Source organism: Podarcis tiliguerta, assembly GCF_965153285.1.
Source record: "Podarcis tiliguerta genome assembly, chromosome: 7".
Classification (NCBI taxonomy): Eukaryota; Metazoa; Chordata; class Lepidosauria; order Squamata; family Lacertidae; genus Podarcis; species Podarcis tiliguerta.
Window position 1 is genome coordinate 7,342,073 of NC_139540.1, and position 20,010 is coordinate 7,362,082.

Genomic DNA, 20,010 nt, shown 5'->3' on the forward strand with positions numbered 1-20,010 from the left:
GTCTTTCCTCTTTCCAGAACATATCCAGGAATATATAGGAGGGAATCTGACACACGGGGATCTGGGGATACCTTGTTCCCCCACAAACCTGTAACAATAATATTTGTGGTGGAACCAGGTTGGATTGGAGATACAGGAGGTTCTGCCAGGGGACCAGATGGCTTTCACAGCAGCTCAAGCTTCACACGCAATGACCCGGTGTGTTAAATTCACACTTTCACACCAAGGGTGTGCAGAGCTTCCAAAGGGATGGAGTTGAAAAGAATCCTGCTTATGCCTTTAAAGTCTTGGAGCCCTTGGTATTTGAACAAATCCCACTTCATGAATGATTAATTTTCTTTATTTATTTGTATGCCAGCTGATGTTCATGTTAGCTACTAAGCAAATAACAAGTATAAAAACTAAAGGAGCAAACATTAAAAGATAAACACCCATGATTATAAGTTGTAGAAAAGAAGCAGAAAAACACAAATCTACAGACTTTTTTTTAAGAATAAATCTATGTTGTTGGTCATCTTTAATGCCATCCCAATAGCTTAGCTTACAAGGAGAAATTTAAGGAGTCATCATCATTGAATCTGTTGTGGCTGGAAGACTCCGATCTTCTCTGCAATCAGCTTTGTCACTAAAAACTCTTTCCAGCACCACCTTCAAGGGTTCTCTGGATCGATGCGTCGTTTTCCTTCCAATTATGAAGTAAATGAATGGATTAACACTGCTGTTGATAACAGCAGATACTACTCCAAATAATGTGGTTATTATATTAATACCAGAAAGAAGATATTGAACAGTTATTACGACACTGAGTGGAACACCAAAAATGAGGAAGAAAAGAAGAGCAAGCAAGAGTGCTGTGTAGAACTTTCCTCGTTGGCGTCGATGTAAACTGCAGCAGACCTTGATGAAAAGGATCACAGTACAGATGACGACAACAAGTGTGCAAAATACAGAGTTGGTCATATGAATGACACAAATCATTATGTCAAAGTCTTCATTTTCAGTTGAAATGAAAAAGTGATAGATTCCAAAGACCAGAATGGACATTGCCCATATTAATGCACAAACAATTTCAGACAGGTGTTCTAGACGGTGGCATCGATACCAGATTGGGAAGACAACAGAGAGACATTTCTCGACACTGATGGCTGTCAGTAGATATAAGCTAATGACATGTGTGGAAATAAACAGTTCAATACAAAGCCCAAAGGAAATTCCTCCTACATCCCAAAAGCTAGCTGAAATTGCAAGTGCTAAAGTTACAAGGACACAAGAATCAGCTACAGCCAAGTTCAAGATGTAGGTGGTGATGGGATTCTTCTTCACGATGAAGCAGAGAAACCAGATGACAATTGCATTCCCCACCAGGCCACATATGAATATTGCAAGGGTAATAATGAAAAGACAGGCAAAGAGAAACAGGTAATGTGTGAAGGAAGCAAGTTCAGATTCATCATCTTCCTCTGGGAATGCTGAAGGGCTGTAGTCTCCAGAAAACCCATCAATGGTTAAACCAAGTGATGCTGCTGTGCTCTGCTCAGCCATAATGAAATCTTTTCTTTTGGAATCTCCCTTCTTCCCCGTTCTCTGCACTATGTCTGCAAGCAGAAGGGATGACGGTCAGAAGGGATAATCACTAAAGGTAAGTGCCTACACAATTCCAATATGGAAAGCTTCTAACTCATTTGTTATAGGTAGCCCAGAAAGAGATTAACACTACTCACCTGCTACAGCTTCAAGAAGAAGAAAAGAAATGTAAAATTGTCGAGTCTGAAGGGACCCTAAGGATCATTCACTCCAACCCCCTGCAATGCAGGAAAAAGTTTTGGGCAAAATAAAGAAGAGCTTCATAGAAGAGGCACAAGACTCCCAATGCATATAAGAAATAACTCTGGTTACACAGTCTTCTCTGCCCCTTCCTCTGTGATGGTATCTCAGTCAACTGTTGTAATTGTTTATCAGGCTAAAATTATCAGGGTCGAGAGAGGAAGATAAATTGTACAAATGTTCTGAGATCGCATGACTTTAAATAAGCTTCCTCCAATCTGATGTCATCCAGATTTTTTGGACTACAACTCCCACCATGTTGTGCTGGATGGGAGTGGGAGATGTAGTTCCAAACATCTGGATGGCACCAGGGTGGGGAAAGATGCTTAAACAAAGGAATGGAGTTGATCCTAAAGCAAGGGTGCAATGTTCTTAGATGGCAACTCAGTTGTGTCTGAGGACAGCCTCTAGCAGCAAAATGTCTCAGGAACAGTCCTGAAAAGGCCTTCAGGTATCATTGTAATGAATTACACATTGTAATGAAATACCAGCAATTTCGTGAAGACCATGATGTAGAGAATCCACTTTCCCTTTATGTGCAAGGGAGCAGGAAACCATGGAGAACATGGTACTATGACAATACTTGTGGTTATTTACCAATCCTCCACTGCACTGGCATTTTTATGTGCATGTTTGGAGCAGTGGTGGACTTTGGGGTCTAAAATTTCAGTGGCCCCTTGTGCAATTCTCAAAACTTTTCGCTCCCTCTGCCTCTCATCTTCTGTTCCAAGTCATCCTTGCCCCAGTGTGGTGTAGTGGTTAAGAGTGGTAGACTCATAATCTGGTGAACCGGGTTCGCGTCTCCGCTCCTCCACATGCAGCTGCTGGGTGACCTTAGGCTAGTCACACTTCTCTGAAGTCTCACAGCGTCACTCACCTCACAGAGTGTTTGTTGTGGGGGAGGAAGGGAAAGGAGAATGTTAGCCGCTTTGAGACTCCTTCCGGTAGTGATAAAGAGGGATATCAAATCCAAACAACTCCTCCTCCTCCTCCTCCTCCTCCTCCTCCTCCTCCTCCTCCTCCCCCTCCCCCTCCCCCTCCTCCTCCTCCTCCTCCTCCTCTTCTTCTTCCAGTGCCCTCTTGGCTTGGTGCCCAGTGCTGGCAAACTGGTTGTGCTTTCCTAAATCCACCTCTGTTTCCATTGGTGAAGACTGGAATTGCCATCTGGTTTCTGTACATATGCCTTGTGCATCTGCACCAAGAAAAGTACTCCCTCAATCACCTAACTTGCTGAACTTGCCTGTTGTTGACTTCAACTTCTTCCCTTTTGTGCTTCTGTCACTCCCTTTTTTGGTACCGAGCACTCTCAAAAATGACCAACAAGACCATTGTCACTAAAGAGGCCAGTAATTTACCTCCTTTGGTTTGCTTATACTGGACAGCCCAGTGAGACTTGCTTTCTAATCTAGGATTGTTTTGCCCAGTCAGAATACATTTCTTCTTTGCCTTCATGGCTGCTTTGGCCCACTTCTGGCTTGTTGCCTGGAAGAGCAAAGCTATTTTGCCATCTTTTGTCATATGAATGTTTTCTCCACAATTATCAGGATAATCTGTACCAAGAATGCCCTTATCATCGCTCTTCTTGTCTCTACATTGATTAGGTTCACCAAGATGTGCTGCAGCTCACAAGATCAGCCAATAATGTTTTATGGGACCGTTACTGCTCACTCTCACTTCCTTCATTTCCTTTGCTATTCCATTTAGAATATTGTACTTCATAGACTGTTTAGGTTATATACCCATTATTCTTCTTATGTTGCTTTGATTTCTCCTTACTGCTTTCAGAATCACCATTCATCCTTTGCTTTGCTTTGTCATTGAGGGAAACAGGAAACATGGAATTGAAAGAATCTGAGATATGTGTTCCAGGCACCTAATAATGCATTAAGAAGCTTCTGGAGAGCAATGATTTCCGAATAAAGATGAACAAAGTCAGCCTGTTTCTGTTCTGTGTCAGTTTCATAAGATAGCTCAGTCCTAAATCTGTTTCTGTCCCCTTAAAAACAAGAGAAACAAACATTTCACATTTAAATTGCCTGCACCTTTGTACTCAGTTTCCCTAAAATACACGTTGTGTACAGATTTCCTGCCTAAAATAAGCATTGTTGTATGTTTTTCTATGCATTTCAACTAAAAATGCTTATAAATGCATGCTTTCTCATAGAATATATTTTTGTGTACATTATGTAATGTGTTTTGAACTATACCTGCACTGCAAAATTCAGAGAAGTGCATGGTTTTTCTCCTTTGTTGCTTTGATGGGAGTGTTTCCCTCCCTTGCTAGGGGCACCCCTTGCAAGGGTGAAAAGCATGGTGCTACCTGGCATCTATGATATATTGTGCGTGCGTGCGTGTGTGTGTGTCTGTGTGTGTCTCAGTCTCATGTGGTCAGAATGGACCAATGGGAGTAGGGCAGGCATAGCCTTATTTAGGCTAATGGCTTCATCAATTAAATGCAACAGCCTGCCCACCCTCCTCATATGGTAGTATTGGGTTAGCTGGTTGTTCATTAGGAACGTGAATAGGAATGCTTCTGGTGTTTCATGATTGGCTGTGGGTGTACCTTTTCCACCTTTCATTTGCTACTCATGCCATCTACCAGCCTATTCTGCTGTTGTATCATCCTTGTTCTGGGTTTTGTCTAACCTACTTTCTGGAATGACGCTTCTACTTCATCAGGGTCCAATGATTATTAGCATTGTGAACTTTCTGGGTTTCCCCCCCTCCCTTTATCTTTGGCTCCATGCTGACCCCCTTCAGCAAGATCTGATGTAGCTCACACAGATGTCAGCCACCAAAGGTGCACACAGATTTATTGACCGCTCTCCTCTTCTTCATTATATTTGCCATTCAACAGCATCATTGACCGAAGGATATATTACTTGGTTGGGAGAGACAATCCAGGGAGCTCTTGAAGGATGTGCTTGGAAGGATGTTCAAGGATGAAGCAGGTGCTAGTGAAGGGAACCAGATGGATGTTGCAAAAATGGTGGTGGAGCCCAGCCAAATACAGTCACAAATTCTACCTAATGAACTGAGTAAGGGAGAGGCAATGATTAGACAATGACATCTGATGACTCTGTCCGTTTGTGGTAGGCATGTGATAAACTAATCAGTGAACACATGTGGAGCTACTCTATTCAAGATAATACTATAACAGTTGATGACAAGTATTTGATATGGTCTTTTTGTGTTTTGATTCAGTGAGCACGCCTCTTTCCTCTTTTACGGTCAGAAAGCTGATCAGAGGATGGTGTTGAGGTTCCTTTAATTGCAATAATAATAATAATAATAATAATAATAATAATAATAATAATAATAATTTATTTATACCCTGCCCATCTGGTGCACATGCTTCCCTTATCTTTCACCTGCAGGTCTTGTGATTAGTGTCTGAAGGACACTGACCTGGCAACCAGCCAAGCAGGTCACTGTGACCAGGTAACTGGCCAAGGATGTGGTCATTCTTAGGTCTATTAAGAGGGGGCTGTACATTGCATGCTTGCTTCGCAAATTAATACTGAATTCTGTGCTGTATATATGCTCTGAGTTGTACTTGCTTTGCATTTGAAGCCTGTACCTTCTACTAGGGATCTAGGGGAAGTCTGTATATACTGAAATTGCCTTAATGTTTTGGAGCTGTCAGTAAAGGACTGAACTGACTGAAGAATTGGAGTCTGACTGAATGTCTTCCAGCACAAAACTGCACTGCCACAAACCAACCTGCTTGGGGAGCTGAACATGTTTGGCACAAAAAGCCAACAGATGAATGTTTAGGGAGCTGATAGCTTCTACAGCGCCTCCTCTCATCCAACTGATACCTATTAAGCTAATGTGAAGTCATTTTGCATATGTAAAGTATATGCCTGACCAGAGACAATCATGAGGTCCTTGCCAGAAATGAGATGAAGTTGGCATATTCTGGGACATTACTGTGATTTGAACTTCAGTGTGTGTCTTTTCCCAATAAAAAAGTGAACACAGCAATTTTTCACATGAACAGACTCTCCAGGTTAGAGAACAAAACTCTCCACTGGAGTGAAGTATAACCTGCAATTCTAAGCACACTCGTAAAGGAGTCTCCCCATGAAATGTGACTAGGATCGCATTGCATGAGAGAACTGTGACAAATATCCCCACTTCTGCTGGTTCCAATAACATTAGAACAGCCCTACAGTATACCTGATTTTCCCTACTCCAATTGAGCTTGTTGAAATGGGAATAAAATGTATTTTTGTAACATCCTTTGGAGACAGGCCAGGCCTGCATAGCACTATGCCCCATTCACAATCTTGAAACACAATGCTTATGTAAAGAAAACATTGTATTGGCTTATCATAATCAATCCAGCTTTATGGGTTAATTTAAAAGTTTCTATATACATTGAATACTGTTTTTGACATGGATACTTTTAGTATGCACAGATACAAATTATTGTATCATTTAGGTTTTGATAATACTTCTCTTTTGAAGAAAAAGCTGTCACAGAGTCCCAATCCATAGCTTGCTTCTTATATGATCAGGTTCTGCCACATTCTGGATTAGTTGTAGTTTCCAGGTCTCCAAAGGCATTGTTTCCTGAGTAGTTTGATCATCAAATCAAATACCATGGCAGATGAAGTTAGATAATTTCCGTTAAAAGAACAACGCCCCCCCCCCAACCCATAATTAAGATCCTTACTTTATAATCATAGAATCATAGAGTTGGAAGAGACCACAAGGGCCGTCGAGTCCAACCCCCTGCCAAGCAGGAAACACCATCAGAGCACTCCTGACATATGGTTGTCAAGCCTCTGCTTAAAGACCTCCAAAGAAGGATACTCCACCACACTCCTTGGCAGCAAATCCCACTGTCAAACAACTATTACTGTCAGGAAGTTCTTCCTAATGTTTAGGTGGAATCTTCTTTCTTGTAGTTTGGATCCATTGCTCCGTGTCCGCTTCTCTGGAGCAGCAGAAAACAACCTTTCTCCCTCCTCTACGTGACATCCTTTTATATATTTGAACATGGCTATCATATCACCCCTTAACATCCTCTTCTCCAGGCTAAACATGCCCAGCTCCCTTAGCCGTTCATCATAAGGCATCGTTTCCAGGCCTTTGACCATTTTGGTTGCCCTCCTCTGGACACATTCCAGTTTGTCAGTGTCCTTCTTGAACTGTGGTGCCCAGAACTGGACACAGTACACCAGGTGAGGTCTGACCAGAGCAGAATACAGTGGCTCTATTACTTCCCTTGATCTAGATGCTATACTCTTACTGATGCAGCCCAGAATTGCATTGGCTTTTTTAGCTGCCGTGTCACACTGTTGGCTCATGTCAAGTTTGTGGTCAACCAAAACTCCTAGATCCTTTTCACATGTACTGCTCTCAAGCCAGGTGTCGCCCATCTTGTATTTGTGCCTCTCATTTTTTTTGCCCAAGTGCAATACTTTACATTTCTCCCTATTAAAATTCACCTTGTTTGTTTTGGCCCAGTTCTCTAATCTGTCAAGGTCGTTTTGAAGTGTGATCCTGTCCTCTGGGGTGTTAGCCACCCCTCCCAGTTTGGTGTCATCTGCAAATTTGATCAGGATGCCCTTGAGTCCATCATCCAAGTCATTGATAAAGATGTTGAATAAGACCGGGCCCAAGACAGAACCCTGTGGCACCCCACTAGTCACTCTTCTCCAGGATGAAGAGGAACCATTGATGAGCACCCTTTGGGTCCGGTCAGTCAGCCAGTTACAAATCCACTGAGTGGTAGCATAGTCAAGACCGCATTTTACCAGCTTCTTTACAAGAATATCATGGGGCACCTTGTCAAATGCCTTGCTGAAATCAAGGTAGGCTACATCCACTGCGTTCCCTTCATCTACCAGGCTTGTAATTCTGTCAAAAAACGAGATCAGGTTAGTCTGACATGACTTATTTTTCAGAAATCCATGCTGACTATTGGTGATCACAGCATTCCTTTCTAGGTGCTCACAGACTGTTTGCTTAATGATCTGCTCCAGAATCTTCCCTGGTATTGATGTCAGACTGACTGGGCGGTAATTATTTGGGTCCTCTCTTTTAAAGTTATGTTTTTATTATGACTTTCTATATTGGATCAGATTATTATTAGGTGTGTGATAGATTTGCTGTCATTTTTGTTGTTTCTTCAGCTTGTAAACCATCCTGTGTATAGCAATATAGAAAAGTGGTATACAAATTAAAAGTGAAATGAAATGAAAACTCATACCAGCTCCCTAGACCTGACAACTTCTCCACTCATCATCCTCTGCCCAGCATACCTGAAGGAACATCTTCACGTCCATTGTTCAGCCCATACACTGAGGTCCAGCTCTGAGGGCCTTCTGCTGGTTCCCTCCCTGTGAGAAGTGAGGTTATAGGGAACCAGGCAGAGGGCCTTCTTGGAAGTGGCGCCCGTCCTGTGGAACACCCTCCTATCAGATGTCAAGGAAATAAACAACTATCTGACTTTTAGACGACATCTGAAGGCAACCCTGTTTAGGGAAGCTTTTCATGTTTGATGTTTTATTGAGTTTTTAATATTTTGTTGGGAGCCCCCCAGAGTGGCGGGGTAGAAATAATAAATTATTATTATTATTATTATTATTAGTAGTAGTAGTAGTAGTAGTAGTAGTATCCTTGTCACTCATGTGCCATTTGCTTTCTCAGTATCCTTCCTATGGTTTCTAATCTGATCAGGGTTTATGCAGTTTGCCTGTATACTTCTATGGAGGAGGAGGAGGAGCAGGAGTAGTGCTGCTTATTGACTAATGAAGCAAACCTATGCACAAGATGGCCTGAAGGAAATCAGTGTAATTTAAGCTTGTGTCAAATTTCAATAGATCCAAACCCTGTTCAGCAGCAGTAGTTGCAAATCCCCCAGAATGGGAGGTGGGGGTGGGATTGTGCTATAACTAAAAGAAATAATTGATAGCTGGTGGTTGTTTTTTAAGTAGCGACCAAGCAGCTATCAATAACACAAATCCTGTGTTCTAAACTGCATCTTCCAATCTAATTAGTTCAAAGCTTACTTAATTCAAAAGTACAGTGGTGCCTCGCAAGACGAAAAGAATCCGTTCCGCGAGTCTCTTCGTCTTGCGGTTTTTTCGTCTTGCGAAGCAAGCCCATTAGCGGATTAGCGCTATTAGCGGTTTAGCGGCTATTAGCGGCTATTAAAGGCTTAGTGGATTAGCGGATTAGCTGCTAAAAGGCTATTAGCAGCTTAGTGCCTTAGAAAAAGGGGGTGGGGAGCGAAAAAAAATCGCAGGAACTCGCAAGACATTTTTGTCTTGCGAAGCAAGCCCATAGAGAAATTCGTCCTGCGAAGCACATTGAAAAACGGAAAACCCTTTCGTCTAGCGGGTTTTCCGTCTTGCGAGGCATTCGTCTTGCGGGGCACCACTGTACATAGCAGTTCAACCTAAGGATCAAGGAGGAATCTGCTGAACAGGATCCTGTGGACTCAGGGAGAGAGTTTGGAAAAGTGTATGGAATGCGTAAGGTTCAGAGGGGTCCCAATGGAAAATGAACTCAGGTTAAAAAAAAGAAAGAAAAGATGAATGTGCCTAAAATTGTAGTGAGGTTGGAGCCTTACACAGGAATAAACAGAAAATAAAAATAAAATGGATTTTGGGAAATATCAAAACATCTGAGGGAAAACCCAAAACCCAAAACCCATCAACCCAAAACCCATCGACCCAAACTGACCAGGATGATTTTTTAAAAAGTGAAAGAGGGAGATGCTTAAAGCAGGAAAAGTGATATATGTGTGTCCAAGAAAGAGATTCAGGCTTTAATAATAATAATAATAATAATAATAATAATAATAATAATAATATAAAAATTATACCCCACCCATCTCGCTGGGTTTCCCCAGCCACTCTGGGCAGCTCCCAACAGAATATTAAAAATACAATAAAACATCAAAGGTCTTTCATAATCCACAGTGTCTTTCACCAATGTTTGCTTCCTTTCCACTCCATTTTTTGGTCTAACATGCATTGAGACACCCCGGATCTCCAAATAATTTTTTTTGGCCATCTGATTCTTTAGTAGAAGACATGAACTTTAGTGGCACCTTTGTGTGAGGCTGTACCACTCAACCTACCACTGCACAAAAGCTGTTTGAAGCAGGCTCCATGCAGAGGCATCGTAGAGTAGTAGTAGTAGTAGTAGTAATAATAATAATAATAATAATAATAATAATAATAATAATAATAATAAAAGTAGAGTAGAGCCTCATCCATAAACTTCCTTAGGACCTGATGTGTGTTGAAGAGTTCTGCCATTGGGGAATTTCTGCTTGCATTTTGATGGCCTTCTGTATTCTTCCTACTGAGTGATTTAGTTCAGATTGAGGTTCTTGGGGCACATTCCAAGCCTCTGGTCCATTGGCCTCTGCTCAAGGAGTGACCCTATAGTCCACCCATTGGAAAGAGCTTCCTGTTCTGCCTGGCAATATAATTGTGGGTAGAACTATTATCCAGAGGGCTTCCCAGGCTTCCTAGAGACAGAAATGAGCTGAGATACAAAGGGACCTGGTGGATTCTGAACTGACACTACAGTCAACACTGTAGTTGGGTTCGGGCCTGATCATTATATAGCTGCAAGTGGTTTAGCCTAGAGCAAGCTTGTGCCTGCCCCATGGCTGCCACCTCAGGCAGCATGAGCAAGGGGCTGTAGTTATGGTGGTGGCTATGTCATGCCATGATGTCCCACTGCTGTCTATGGGCCAGAACTCCGGTCAACATTATAATGGGGTAGGCATTGAGAAAGAAGATTTAGCACAACCCTTTAGATTTTATGGGGGTTGAGAAGTTTGTGCTCAAGCATAAATCTGTTTCCTTTGGAAAGGGTTCCTCTTTCCAAAGGAAATAATTCAACTCAGAACTCCTAGTCTAAATCTCATTCTTTGGACAATATGTAGACGTAAAGGTAAAGGACCCCTGGACAGTTAAGTCCAGTCAAAAGTGGCTATAGGGTGCAGCGCTCATTTCGCTTTGCAGGATGAAGGAGCCGCCGTTTGTCCACAGACAACTTTCTGGGACATGTGCCCAGCATAACTAAACCTCTTCTGTTGCAACAGAACGCTGTGACGAGGGCCAGAGCCCACAGAAACGCCTTTTACCTTTTTCCTGCAGCGGTACCTATTTATTTGCTTTTGAACTGCTAGATTGGCAGACGCTGGGATGGAGCAATAGGAGCATTTAAAAAGGGTAAAGTCAATTCCAGAAAGAAGGAAACAGAAGGTCCATATCAGGGCACAGATAATGGTGGATAAATGTGTTGGACTGTAGCATTGATGCCAAAGTGGGAAGAGAACAGCCACAGACGTGTCAATGCTGATGGCTGTCAGTAGAAGCTGGCCAACAGAATATGTGAAGAAAAATAGGTCAAATAATAATATTTTAATCACATAAACAGAATAGAATTCCCCATAGAGAGTTACAACAGGCAAAATAATACTGAGGAGAGCTGTAAAGACACCAAAGTCAGCTATGGAGAGGTTCAGGATGCAGGTGGTGAAAGGATTCTTCTCAATGTGGAAGCCAAGAAGGTGGATGACTTTTCCATTCCCCAGGAAGCCAAACATGCTGATAATGATAGTGATGCTGTTGACAATGCTTAGGGTTAATTTCAAGGAAGCCGGCAACTCAATGTCCATATAAAAAAACTCTTCCCTGGAAGAGACCAGAAGAAATAAGTTCCTGATGGGCCCCATGGCTGCCACCACAGTCAGCATGAGCAAGGGGCTGTACTTATGGTGGTGGCTATCAGTGGTCGATCTACATTTTGGGGGCCCTGAAGCCCGAATTGCTATGGGGCCCTCTTTGCAACTGGCAATAAGGTCTGAGTAACTATTGTTATCTTCTTCAGTGGGGTTGTTCCACAACAGATTATCATATCTTTATAACATTCGTGCTACAGACTCTCAAACTTTGGTATTGTTGAAATAGTTACAACAAAAAATTAATCAATTTGAATCATGCGACTCAAAATAAGTCTACTAGATCCACAGTTTCAAGCAATGAGGACTAAAGTTGCTTCTGGGTTGGCTGTAACTCCAAAAAACATTACGGCAGTTGTTCATGGAGAGAGAAGCCCGACCCATTGGACAAGAATCATAGAATCATAGAGTTGGAAGAGACCACAAGGGCCATCGAGTCCAACCCCCTGCCAAGCAGGAAACACCATCAGAGCACTCCTGACATATGGTTGTCAAGCCTCTGCTTAAAGACCTCCAAAGAAGGAGACTCCACCACACTCCTTGGCAGCAAATTCCACTGTCGAACAGCTCTTACTGTCAGGAAGTTCTTCCTAATGTTTAGGTGGAATCTTAGGTGGACAATATAGGGTTGAAGAAATCTATGCTCACACATATTTTCCATCCAAGCTCCATCTTCACAGTAGTGCTCTTTCCAAAGCAAACATTAAAATGCAGAACTCCTAAAGTGAAACTCCTGCTTTCGACAATAGAAAGAAAGACATTACAAGAAGACATTCAGACAACAGATTATTGTCTATACATCATGTTGATCATAATACAGTGGTACCTCTGGTTACGAACGCTTCTGGTTACGAATGCTTCAGGTTACGAACTCTGCAAACCCAGAAGTAGCTGCTCCTGGTTGTGAACTTTGCCCCAGGATGCGAACGGAAAGCGCTCGCTGGAGGCATGCATGCAGCGGGAGCCCCCATTAGCGAAAGAGCGCCTCAGGATAAGAATGGTTTCAGCTTAAGAATGGACCTCCAGATCAAATTAAGTTTGTAACTAGAGGTACCACTGTAATACAGAAGTTGACATTTCTTGTCTTAAGCCTTCAAGGGAGCCATCGTAACTGAGTTTTCTGTTCCAGACTTCGACTCTTCCAAAACTGAGTTTTCAGTTCTGGACTCTGACTGTTCCACACAGTCCTCCTCATCCTTGAAAATCCTCTGCAGTGCAACTTTCATGGAGACCCTGGACTGGCCCTTCTTCTGTCTCCTCCCAACTAAGAAATAGATCAGCGGGTTGACACTACTATTCAGAGAGGCACACACAAAACCAACTTCCATTAGAATCATATTGCTCTCATTAAAATAGATGGCAGTGTAAATGGCATTTAGTGGGAAAGCAAAGATGAGGAAGAAAAGAAGTGCAAGTAAAATGGTGGTGAGCAGCTTCCCGCGTTGCTTCTGCTTTGATTTGCAGCAGACTTTGAGGGCCAGTATCAGAGTGGAGGTGACCATCAGAGGAGCACAAATGAGGGCATTTACAATAAGCTGGTACACTAGGTTAGAGTTTGGAAAGCTCTGAGTCAGTAGGAGAGCAAGGTGAATGCCTGAGAGCAGGAAAGAGAGGGTCCATATCAGGGCACAAATAATGGTGGATAAACGTGCCGGTCGGTGGCATCGATGCCAAAGTGGGAAGAGGACAGCCACAGACCGGTCGATGCTGATGGCGGTCAGCAGAAACTGGCCAGCAGAATACGTGAAGAAAAATAGTTCAAATAATACTTTTCTAATCAAAACAGCAACATGGGATTTCTCATAGAAAGTTACAACAGGCAAAATAATAGTCAGGAGAGCTGCAAGGACACCAAAGTCAGCGATGGAGAGGTTCAGGATGTAGGTGGTGAAAGGATTCCTCTTAATGTGGAAGCCCAGAAGCCGGATGACCATTCCATTCCCCAGGAAGCCAAACATGCATATGATGATAATTATGCTGTTGGCAATGCTTTGGATTACATTTCTATCACGTATTTCCTCAAAATATAATTCCCTGAAAGAGATAAAAGGATCTCAGTACCTGATATGATGTCTAGGTTCACCTTCATTAACTCTAAAGTCAGCATGACCCAATCAGTGATCAATCGAAGCAGCAAAGAGATAATTTGGTTTTCTTCTTGTCTAGTTCAACACCTGTGTAGCTAAGGCACTGCACAGTTTTCGTGAGTCTTCAAAATAAGCTGGTTGGTAGCTTTTCAATTTTTTTTAAAAAATAATTTTTACTCGTAAGAAATATTCAATGTCATCATTTAATATCCATTTTCTAGTTTCCCCTTCCCTGTTGACTTCCCCCAACTTCCATTTCTGGTTTATTACACCAAATGTTACATTCTGCTGTTTATACACAATGTTCTGTTATCACTAATTGTATTTCTTGTTCTCTGTAAATAAGGTTGTAAATGTTTATTTAAATCCTGCCAATAGCTTTTCAATTTTTTAAACAAATAAGTTGATATCTTATCACAAAATAAGGGAGCTTTGAGTTTCAAAGCATGGCAATATCATACCCCAACATTATCAGTTAGGAAATGATTCTCATAACAGGGAAAACATTTTTCCTAGAGGTTTTTCTGGAAAACTACAAATTCAAAAACATTTCCAAATAAAGAGAAAGCACCATTTTTTCTTCAATCCAAAATTGTTGGATTATGTTAATCCAACTGAATGATCAAGTTAATCTGATTTAATGTTGCAAAGATGCTTTTCATAATTGCAGAACTCGTCATTGGAGGGATTTGAATCTCCTTGCATTTTACTTAGACATTATCTAATTTAAACTTCACGAACCAATATGCAAAACAACATTTTCTTTGAAATTCAAATTTACCCACATATTTGGATGCAGTTCTCCAACCAAAGTCTTTACAAAAAATGCATGTATTGTGGCATTATGCTTGTTAAAGTGTGTTCATTCTTCAAAACAGCACAAACATTACATTTTTTTAAAAAAAGAAAGTCACACTAACATATTTTTAAATATTACATGAAGTTATTTCTTTTTAATCCAAATTGTTGCAGAAATGTAGAGAATTCAAAATGTGAGAAACTGAGAAAACCCAAAATGGAAATCTCCACCTATCCCTTATACAGACTATAAGATGAAGTTATGGTCCTGTATTAATCACATATGCTGTACCACATCTTCATTCTTGGGTGTGTTGAAGTTAATGTATACAGTGCTAATACTGAACATGATATTACTTTTTTATGTGCACTTACGCCAGTCGTGTAGATATATTCTTCGTGGTGTTGTTGTTGTTGTTTTTTTGAAAAAGAGGATTTATGTAAGAGAAAATAAAATTACAATTAGAATCCAGTTACAGAGGCTACTTTTGGTTTAACTGATTAGTTGTTTATAGCAACTGAGCAAAGAGTTCAAGGAAAAGAAAGAATGCAAATATAAGGTAGTTTAATTTTAATAAAATGTGTTGCAATTTCACAAACCAAATATACGTATTGAATCAAAGGAGGTAACATTGGTGAACATTATATAATAGCACAGTGCATGAGATACTCTTATGGTGCATTCAATATGACCTTAACAGATTGTAGAACTGGACCCAAACAAAATGAATTTCAATAGGGACCAGTTTCAGGTTCTACACTTAGGTAGGAAAAACCAGTTGCACATATATAAGATGAGGGAAACCTGTCTTGCCACTAATACATTTGAAAAGGATCTAGGGGTCTTAGTAGACCAAAAGCTTCACACGTCAGCCATGTGGTGTAGCAGGAAAAAGCAACTGCTTTCTAGGCTGCATCAACAGATATACTGTATAGTTCCTAATCAAGGGAAGTAATAGTTCCATTCTGTTCTGACTTGGTCAAACCACACCTGGAATACTATGTCCAGTTCTGGGTGCCACAATTTAAGAATTATGTTGAAAAGCTGGAATATGTGCAGGGTGTGTGTGTGTGTGTGTGTGTGTGTGAGAGAGAGAGAGAGAGAGAGACCAAGATAATCAGGGGTCTGGAAACCAAGCCTTATGAGGAAAAGGTGAGGGAGTTGGGCATGTTTAGCCAGGGGCAGAGGAGACTGAGATAAGAGACAGAGGAGAACAGAATCATAGAACTGAGGAGTTGGATGAGACCCCAAGGGTTATCTAGTACAGCGCCCTTGTTATATTAAAGGGCTGTTACATGGATGATGGATCCAACTTGATTTCTCCTGCTCCAGAGACAGGACATGACCCAATGGATTCAAGTTGCAAGAAAGGAGATTCCAACTAACTATCAGGAAGAACTTTCTGACAAGAAGAGCTGCTATACCTGAAGGAGTGTCTCCACCCACATTGTTCTGTCCGGACACTGAGGTCCAGCGCTGAGGGCCTTCTGGTGGTTACCTCACTGTGAGAAGCGAGGTAACAGGGAACCAGGTAGTGGCGCCCTCCCTGTGGAACGCCCTCCCATCAGATGTCAAAGAGATAAACAACTACCTGACATTTAGAAGACATCTGAAGGCAGCCCTGTTCAGGGAAGTTTTTAATGTGTGACATTTTAATGTATTTTTAATCTTTGCTGGAAGCCTCCCAGAGTGGCTGGGGAAACCCAGCCAGCTGGGCAGGGTACAAATAATGAATTATTATTGTTAACCTTGGAGGTTTTTAAGCAGAGGTTGGATGAAAATCTACACTGCAGGTGGTTGGACCAGAAGACCTCTGGGGTCCCTTCCAACTCTACAATTCTATGATTCTATGTATCTGGAATATATATATTTCTTTACACATTATCCTTGAATACTTCCCTGCTTAACCTTGTTTCATTTTAGGGTTTTAGAATGTTTGGGAGTGTAAATGGCTGAACTGGACAGCCAACCTCCCTGTTTCTCTTCTACAAGCTGCTATAAGTGTCAAGCCCCACCCTAGCTCATGAAAACATGCAGAGAGAAATTGCCACAGTATCAGCAAACAGGCACCTAAATCAGCATCATGTAAAAGCAAATGGGGAAGCAATTAAAAGGGAGCTTTTGTTTAGGAGTGCTTACCTTGTAATCATCCATCATGGGATAGTCCATAAAATGTACTTTCCCCCAAGAAACCCAAGCTACAGTTGTAGCTAGAACAGCCTCTAACACATAATAAGCTAGTTGGCAAAATAATTAAGTGGAAAACTAAAGAGGAAACTGAATCACCAGCTAATTTTGCAACATATCCTGGTCATGTTCCAGCATCATCACAGGAAGTAGGTGTTAGAGAAAGAAGAATTTAGCTTTTAATATTTACTGTGCTTGATGCCAGGTTGTGCTGCTGTGGGTCGCCCCTTTCTCGCCTCACTTGCCGCATCAATGCACCAAGCGAGGAGACCCATGGTGGCAGGCAGGGAAGGACAGGAAGCTGGGGACAGGGCCTGGCAGAACATGCCTGGGCAGAACAGGAATCCCCATGAAAGATGGCACCTGTGTTGGGGCACCTGGTTCACACCCTCTCAAAATTGTGTGCCTGGGGCCATGCCACCTCCCCATCTGTCTATAACTCTTTCTTTCCTCATGGATAACAAAGTACAGTAAGTAACCCATGGGATATGAGGTGGTCTATCATCTCTAATCCCCTTGGCCCCCAGTATGACTCTGGCTAACTGGTTTGATTGATTAGCCACTTGCTACGTATGATATATGTTCAGAGGCATGTAGAGGAGTGTTCATAGTGGCAAGCCCAGGTGTAGGAATTCCATCAAATTTTATCTGAAATGAACATTCAAAGAAAATGTTGGGGTAGTCCTTTCATGCAAAACATCTAAGCAATATTTTGAGTTTTATACATCAAGTCTTAAAGATGGTGTGATGTTGTTGATTTTTCTTGTGCAAAGGTTCTTCCTCATTTTGCTGAGAGATTTTCCCTTGAGGAAGCCCCCACTCTCCTTTTTTACTGAAGATTCAGTTTCTGCAAGAGCTTGTGATTTTCAAGAAGTTTCCTTGATATGAAGATTGTTACATATGTTTCACAATCAGCTTTCACCCACAGGAAGTATCTCACCAGTTAATCTGCTGATTTCTATGCATAGTTGCCATGACCAAATCTCTTCAAAAACTAGCATTGTGTTGTCCAGAGCACTTGTCTTGTAACTGCATGTGTTTTGGGGTGTTTATCGGAATGCAGAATCAACAATATGGTTTATCCCCCTCACAAATAGTAGATACAGTGGTACCTCTGGTTAATTCATTCTGGAGATCCGTTCTTAACCTGAAACAGTACTTAACCTGAAACTGTTCTTAACCTGAGGTACCACTTTAGCTAATGGGGCCTTAACCTGAAACTGTTCTTAACCTGAGGTACCACTTTAGCTAATGGGGCCTGCTGCCACTGTGCTGCCGCCGCATGATTTCTGTTCCCATCCTGAGGTAAAGTTCTTAACCCCAGGTACTACTTCCAAATTAGTGGAGTCTGTAACCCGAAGTGTTAACCGTGTGATGTAGCAGCAAAAAAAGCTATTCTAGACTACAGAACTATAATGTCCCAAACAAGGGAAGTAATAGAACCGCAATATTTTACCTTGGGCTGATCAAACATGGAGTCCTGTGTCCAGTTCTGGGCACCTGAAGACTGAGAGGAGAGAGAGAGGAGAACAGATTACCTTCAGGGCCCTTTCCAACTCTAAAACTCTTTGATGCTATGTATCTAGAAATACATATTTCTATTACACATTAGCTTTGCATGCTTACCCCCCTTAACCTCATTTGGTTAATGGTTATGACAAGGTTGTTTGTTTGTTTTTACAATGTTTGGTAGTGGAAATAGCTGAAATGAACAGCCAGCCTATCTGTTTTCTCTTTTACAAGCTGCTATACATCTTAAATTCAATCTCAAGCCTAACTCATGAAAGCATGCAGAGAGAAATTGCCACAGTATCAGCAAACAGGCACCTAAATCAGCATCATGTAAAAGCAAATGGGGTAGCAATTAAAAGGGAGCTTTTGTTTAAGAGTGCTTACCTCGTAATCATCCATCATGGGATAGTCAATAAAATGTACTGGTCCCCCAAGAAACACAAGCTGGAGTTGTAGCCGGAACAGCCACTGATGAGCTAGTCAGCAACAAAAGTAAGCAGAAATCAAAAGAGGAAACCGAAGCACCACATGATTTTGAACTAGATCTAGATAACAAACTTCATAGGAAGTAGGCGTTAGAAAAGGAAGAAAAGAGCAGACACAGAATTCAAACCCATGGAATTGGTAGGTAGATTGTTTTAGTGCCTAATTTGATTAGATAATTCAAATTGAGTAAGCCTATATTTTTATTCCCAAATGAATTTGACGGATGTACAAGATGGTGCATAGTAAACAATATGAATGGCCATTTGAAACAGATCAGTTGTTTATTATTGTTATTGTTGTTGATGTTGTTGTTGATGATGATGATGTTGTTGTTGTTGTTGATGATGATGATGTTGTTGTTGTTGTTGTTATTATTATTATATGTATTCAATTTATATACCACCTTCCATCGATGAGTGGTAATTGTAACCCTGGTCTCTTATGCGCTACTCCATTTGATATTCTGCCACACTTTCTGGAAACAAAATGTACAAGTAAATAATTTGGGGTGAGGGATGATATTTTTCCAGAGGGCAGAAACTTTAATGGGGACCTAGTTAAACATTCTGTGTGGCACCTTTCAGACCGTTAGTCCTAATTCAGGCCCCAGTCCTATCTGGGAGACATGCCCATGAAATTTAGTAAGTCTTACTTCTGAGTAGTATGGTTATACTGACATTAAGCTACACTAGAAATTGCACAATAGGGACCCGTCCTAAACCAAGGTTAGATATTGGTCAGTTTACTACTACTACTGCTTATAATAATAATAATTTGTTGGCTCCCAACAAAATATTTGAAACACAATCAAGCATCAAACATTAAAAACTTTCATATACACAGCTGTATTCTGATGTCTTCTAAAAGTTGTGTAGTTCTCTATCTCCTTGACATCTACTGAGAAGGCCCTCTGCCTGGTTCCCTGTTACTTCACTTCCCACAGTGAGGGAACTGCCAGAAGGCCCTCAGAGCTGGATTTCAGTATCTGGGCTGAGCTATGGGGATAGAGATGCTCCTTCAGGTATATAGGCCAGAGGCCACTTCGTGCTTTAAAGGTCAGCACCAAAACTTTGAATTGTGCTCGGAAATATACAGTGGTACCTTGGGTTACATACGCTTCAGGTTACATATGCTTCAGGTTACAGACTCTGCTAACCCAGAAATATTACCTCGGGTTAAGAACTTTGCTTCAGGATGAGAAGAGAAATTGTGCAGCGGCAGCGCGGCGGCAGCAGGAGGCCCCATTAGCTAAAGTGGTCTTCATGTTAAGAACAGTTTCAGGTTAAGAACAGACCTCCAGAACGAATTAAGTTCTTAACCCGAGGTACCACTGTACTTGGAGCCAATGTCGATCCTTTAGGACTGGTGTTATATGGTTCATGCAAAACATCTAA

The 20,010-nt window shown here is 41.5% G+C and overlaps 3 protein-coding genes across 4 annotated transcripts in view; all 3 read right to left on the bottom strand.

The window, feature by feature from the left end:
- The window catches only part of LOC310682170 (mas-related G-protein coupled receptor member H-like), a 381,144-nt gene that overhangs the window by 326,213 nt on the left and 34,921 nt on the right, over positions 1 to 20,010 (bottom strand). The window lies entirely within an intron of this gene.
- LOC310682188 (mas-related G-protein coupled receptor member H-like) lies at positions 551 to 2,021 on the bottom strand. The gene is made up of 2 exons (XM_083450681.1): positions 1,722 to 2,021; positions 551 to 1,595 (listed from the first exon to the last, which is right to left on the bottom strand). Exon 2 carries the CDS (start codon positions 1,540 to 1,542, stop codon positions 556 to 558), a length of 987 nt encoding a protein of 328 aa, XP_083306807.1. The 5' UTR covers positions 1,543 to 1,595; positions 1,722 to 2,021; the 3' UTR covers positions 551 to 555.
- On the bottom strand, positions 12,166 to 18,699 carry LOC310682180 (mas-related G-protein coupled receptor member H-like). Its single transcript, XM_083450669.1, has 3 exons — positions 18,515 to 18,699; positions 18,075 to 18,125; positions 12,166 to 13,579 (listed from the first exon to the last, which is right to left on the bottom strand). The coding sequence occupies exons 1-3, from the start codon at positions 18,523 to 18,525 to the stop codon at positions 12,631 to 12,633; spliced, it is 1,011 nt and encodes a 336-aa protein (XP_083306795.1). The 5' UTR covers positions 18,526 to 18,699; the 3' UTR covers positions 12,166 to 12,630.

Coding starts and splice junctions, on each gene's coding strand:
- LOC310682188 (XM_083450681.1), bottom strand. CDS start 1,542: ATGGCTGAGCAGAGCACAGCAGCATCACTTGGTTTAACCATTGATGGG.
- LOC310682180 (XM_083450669.1), bottom strand. Junction 13,580..18,074: donor CCATGTTTGATCAGCCCAAG/GTAAAATATTGC, acceptor TATCTCTTTCAG/GGAATTATATTTTGAGGAAA.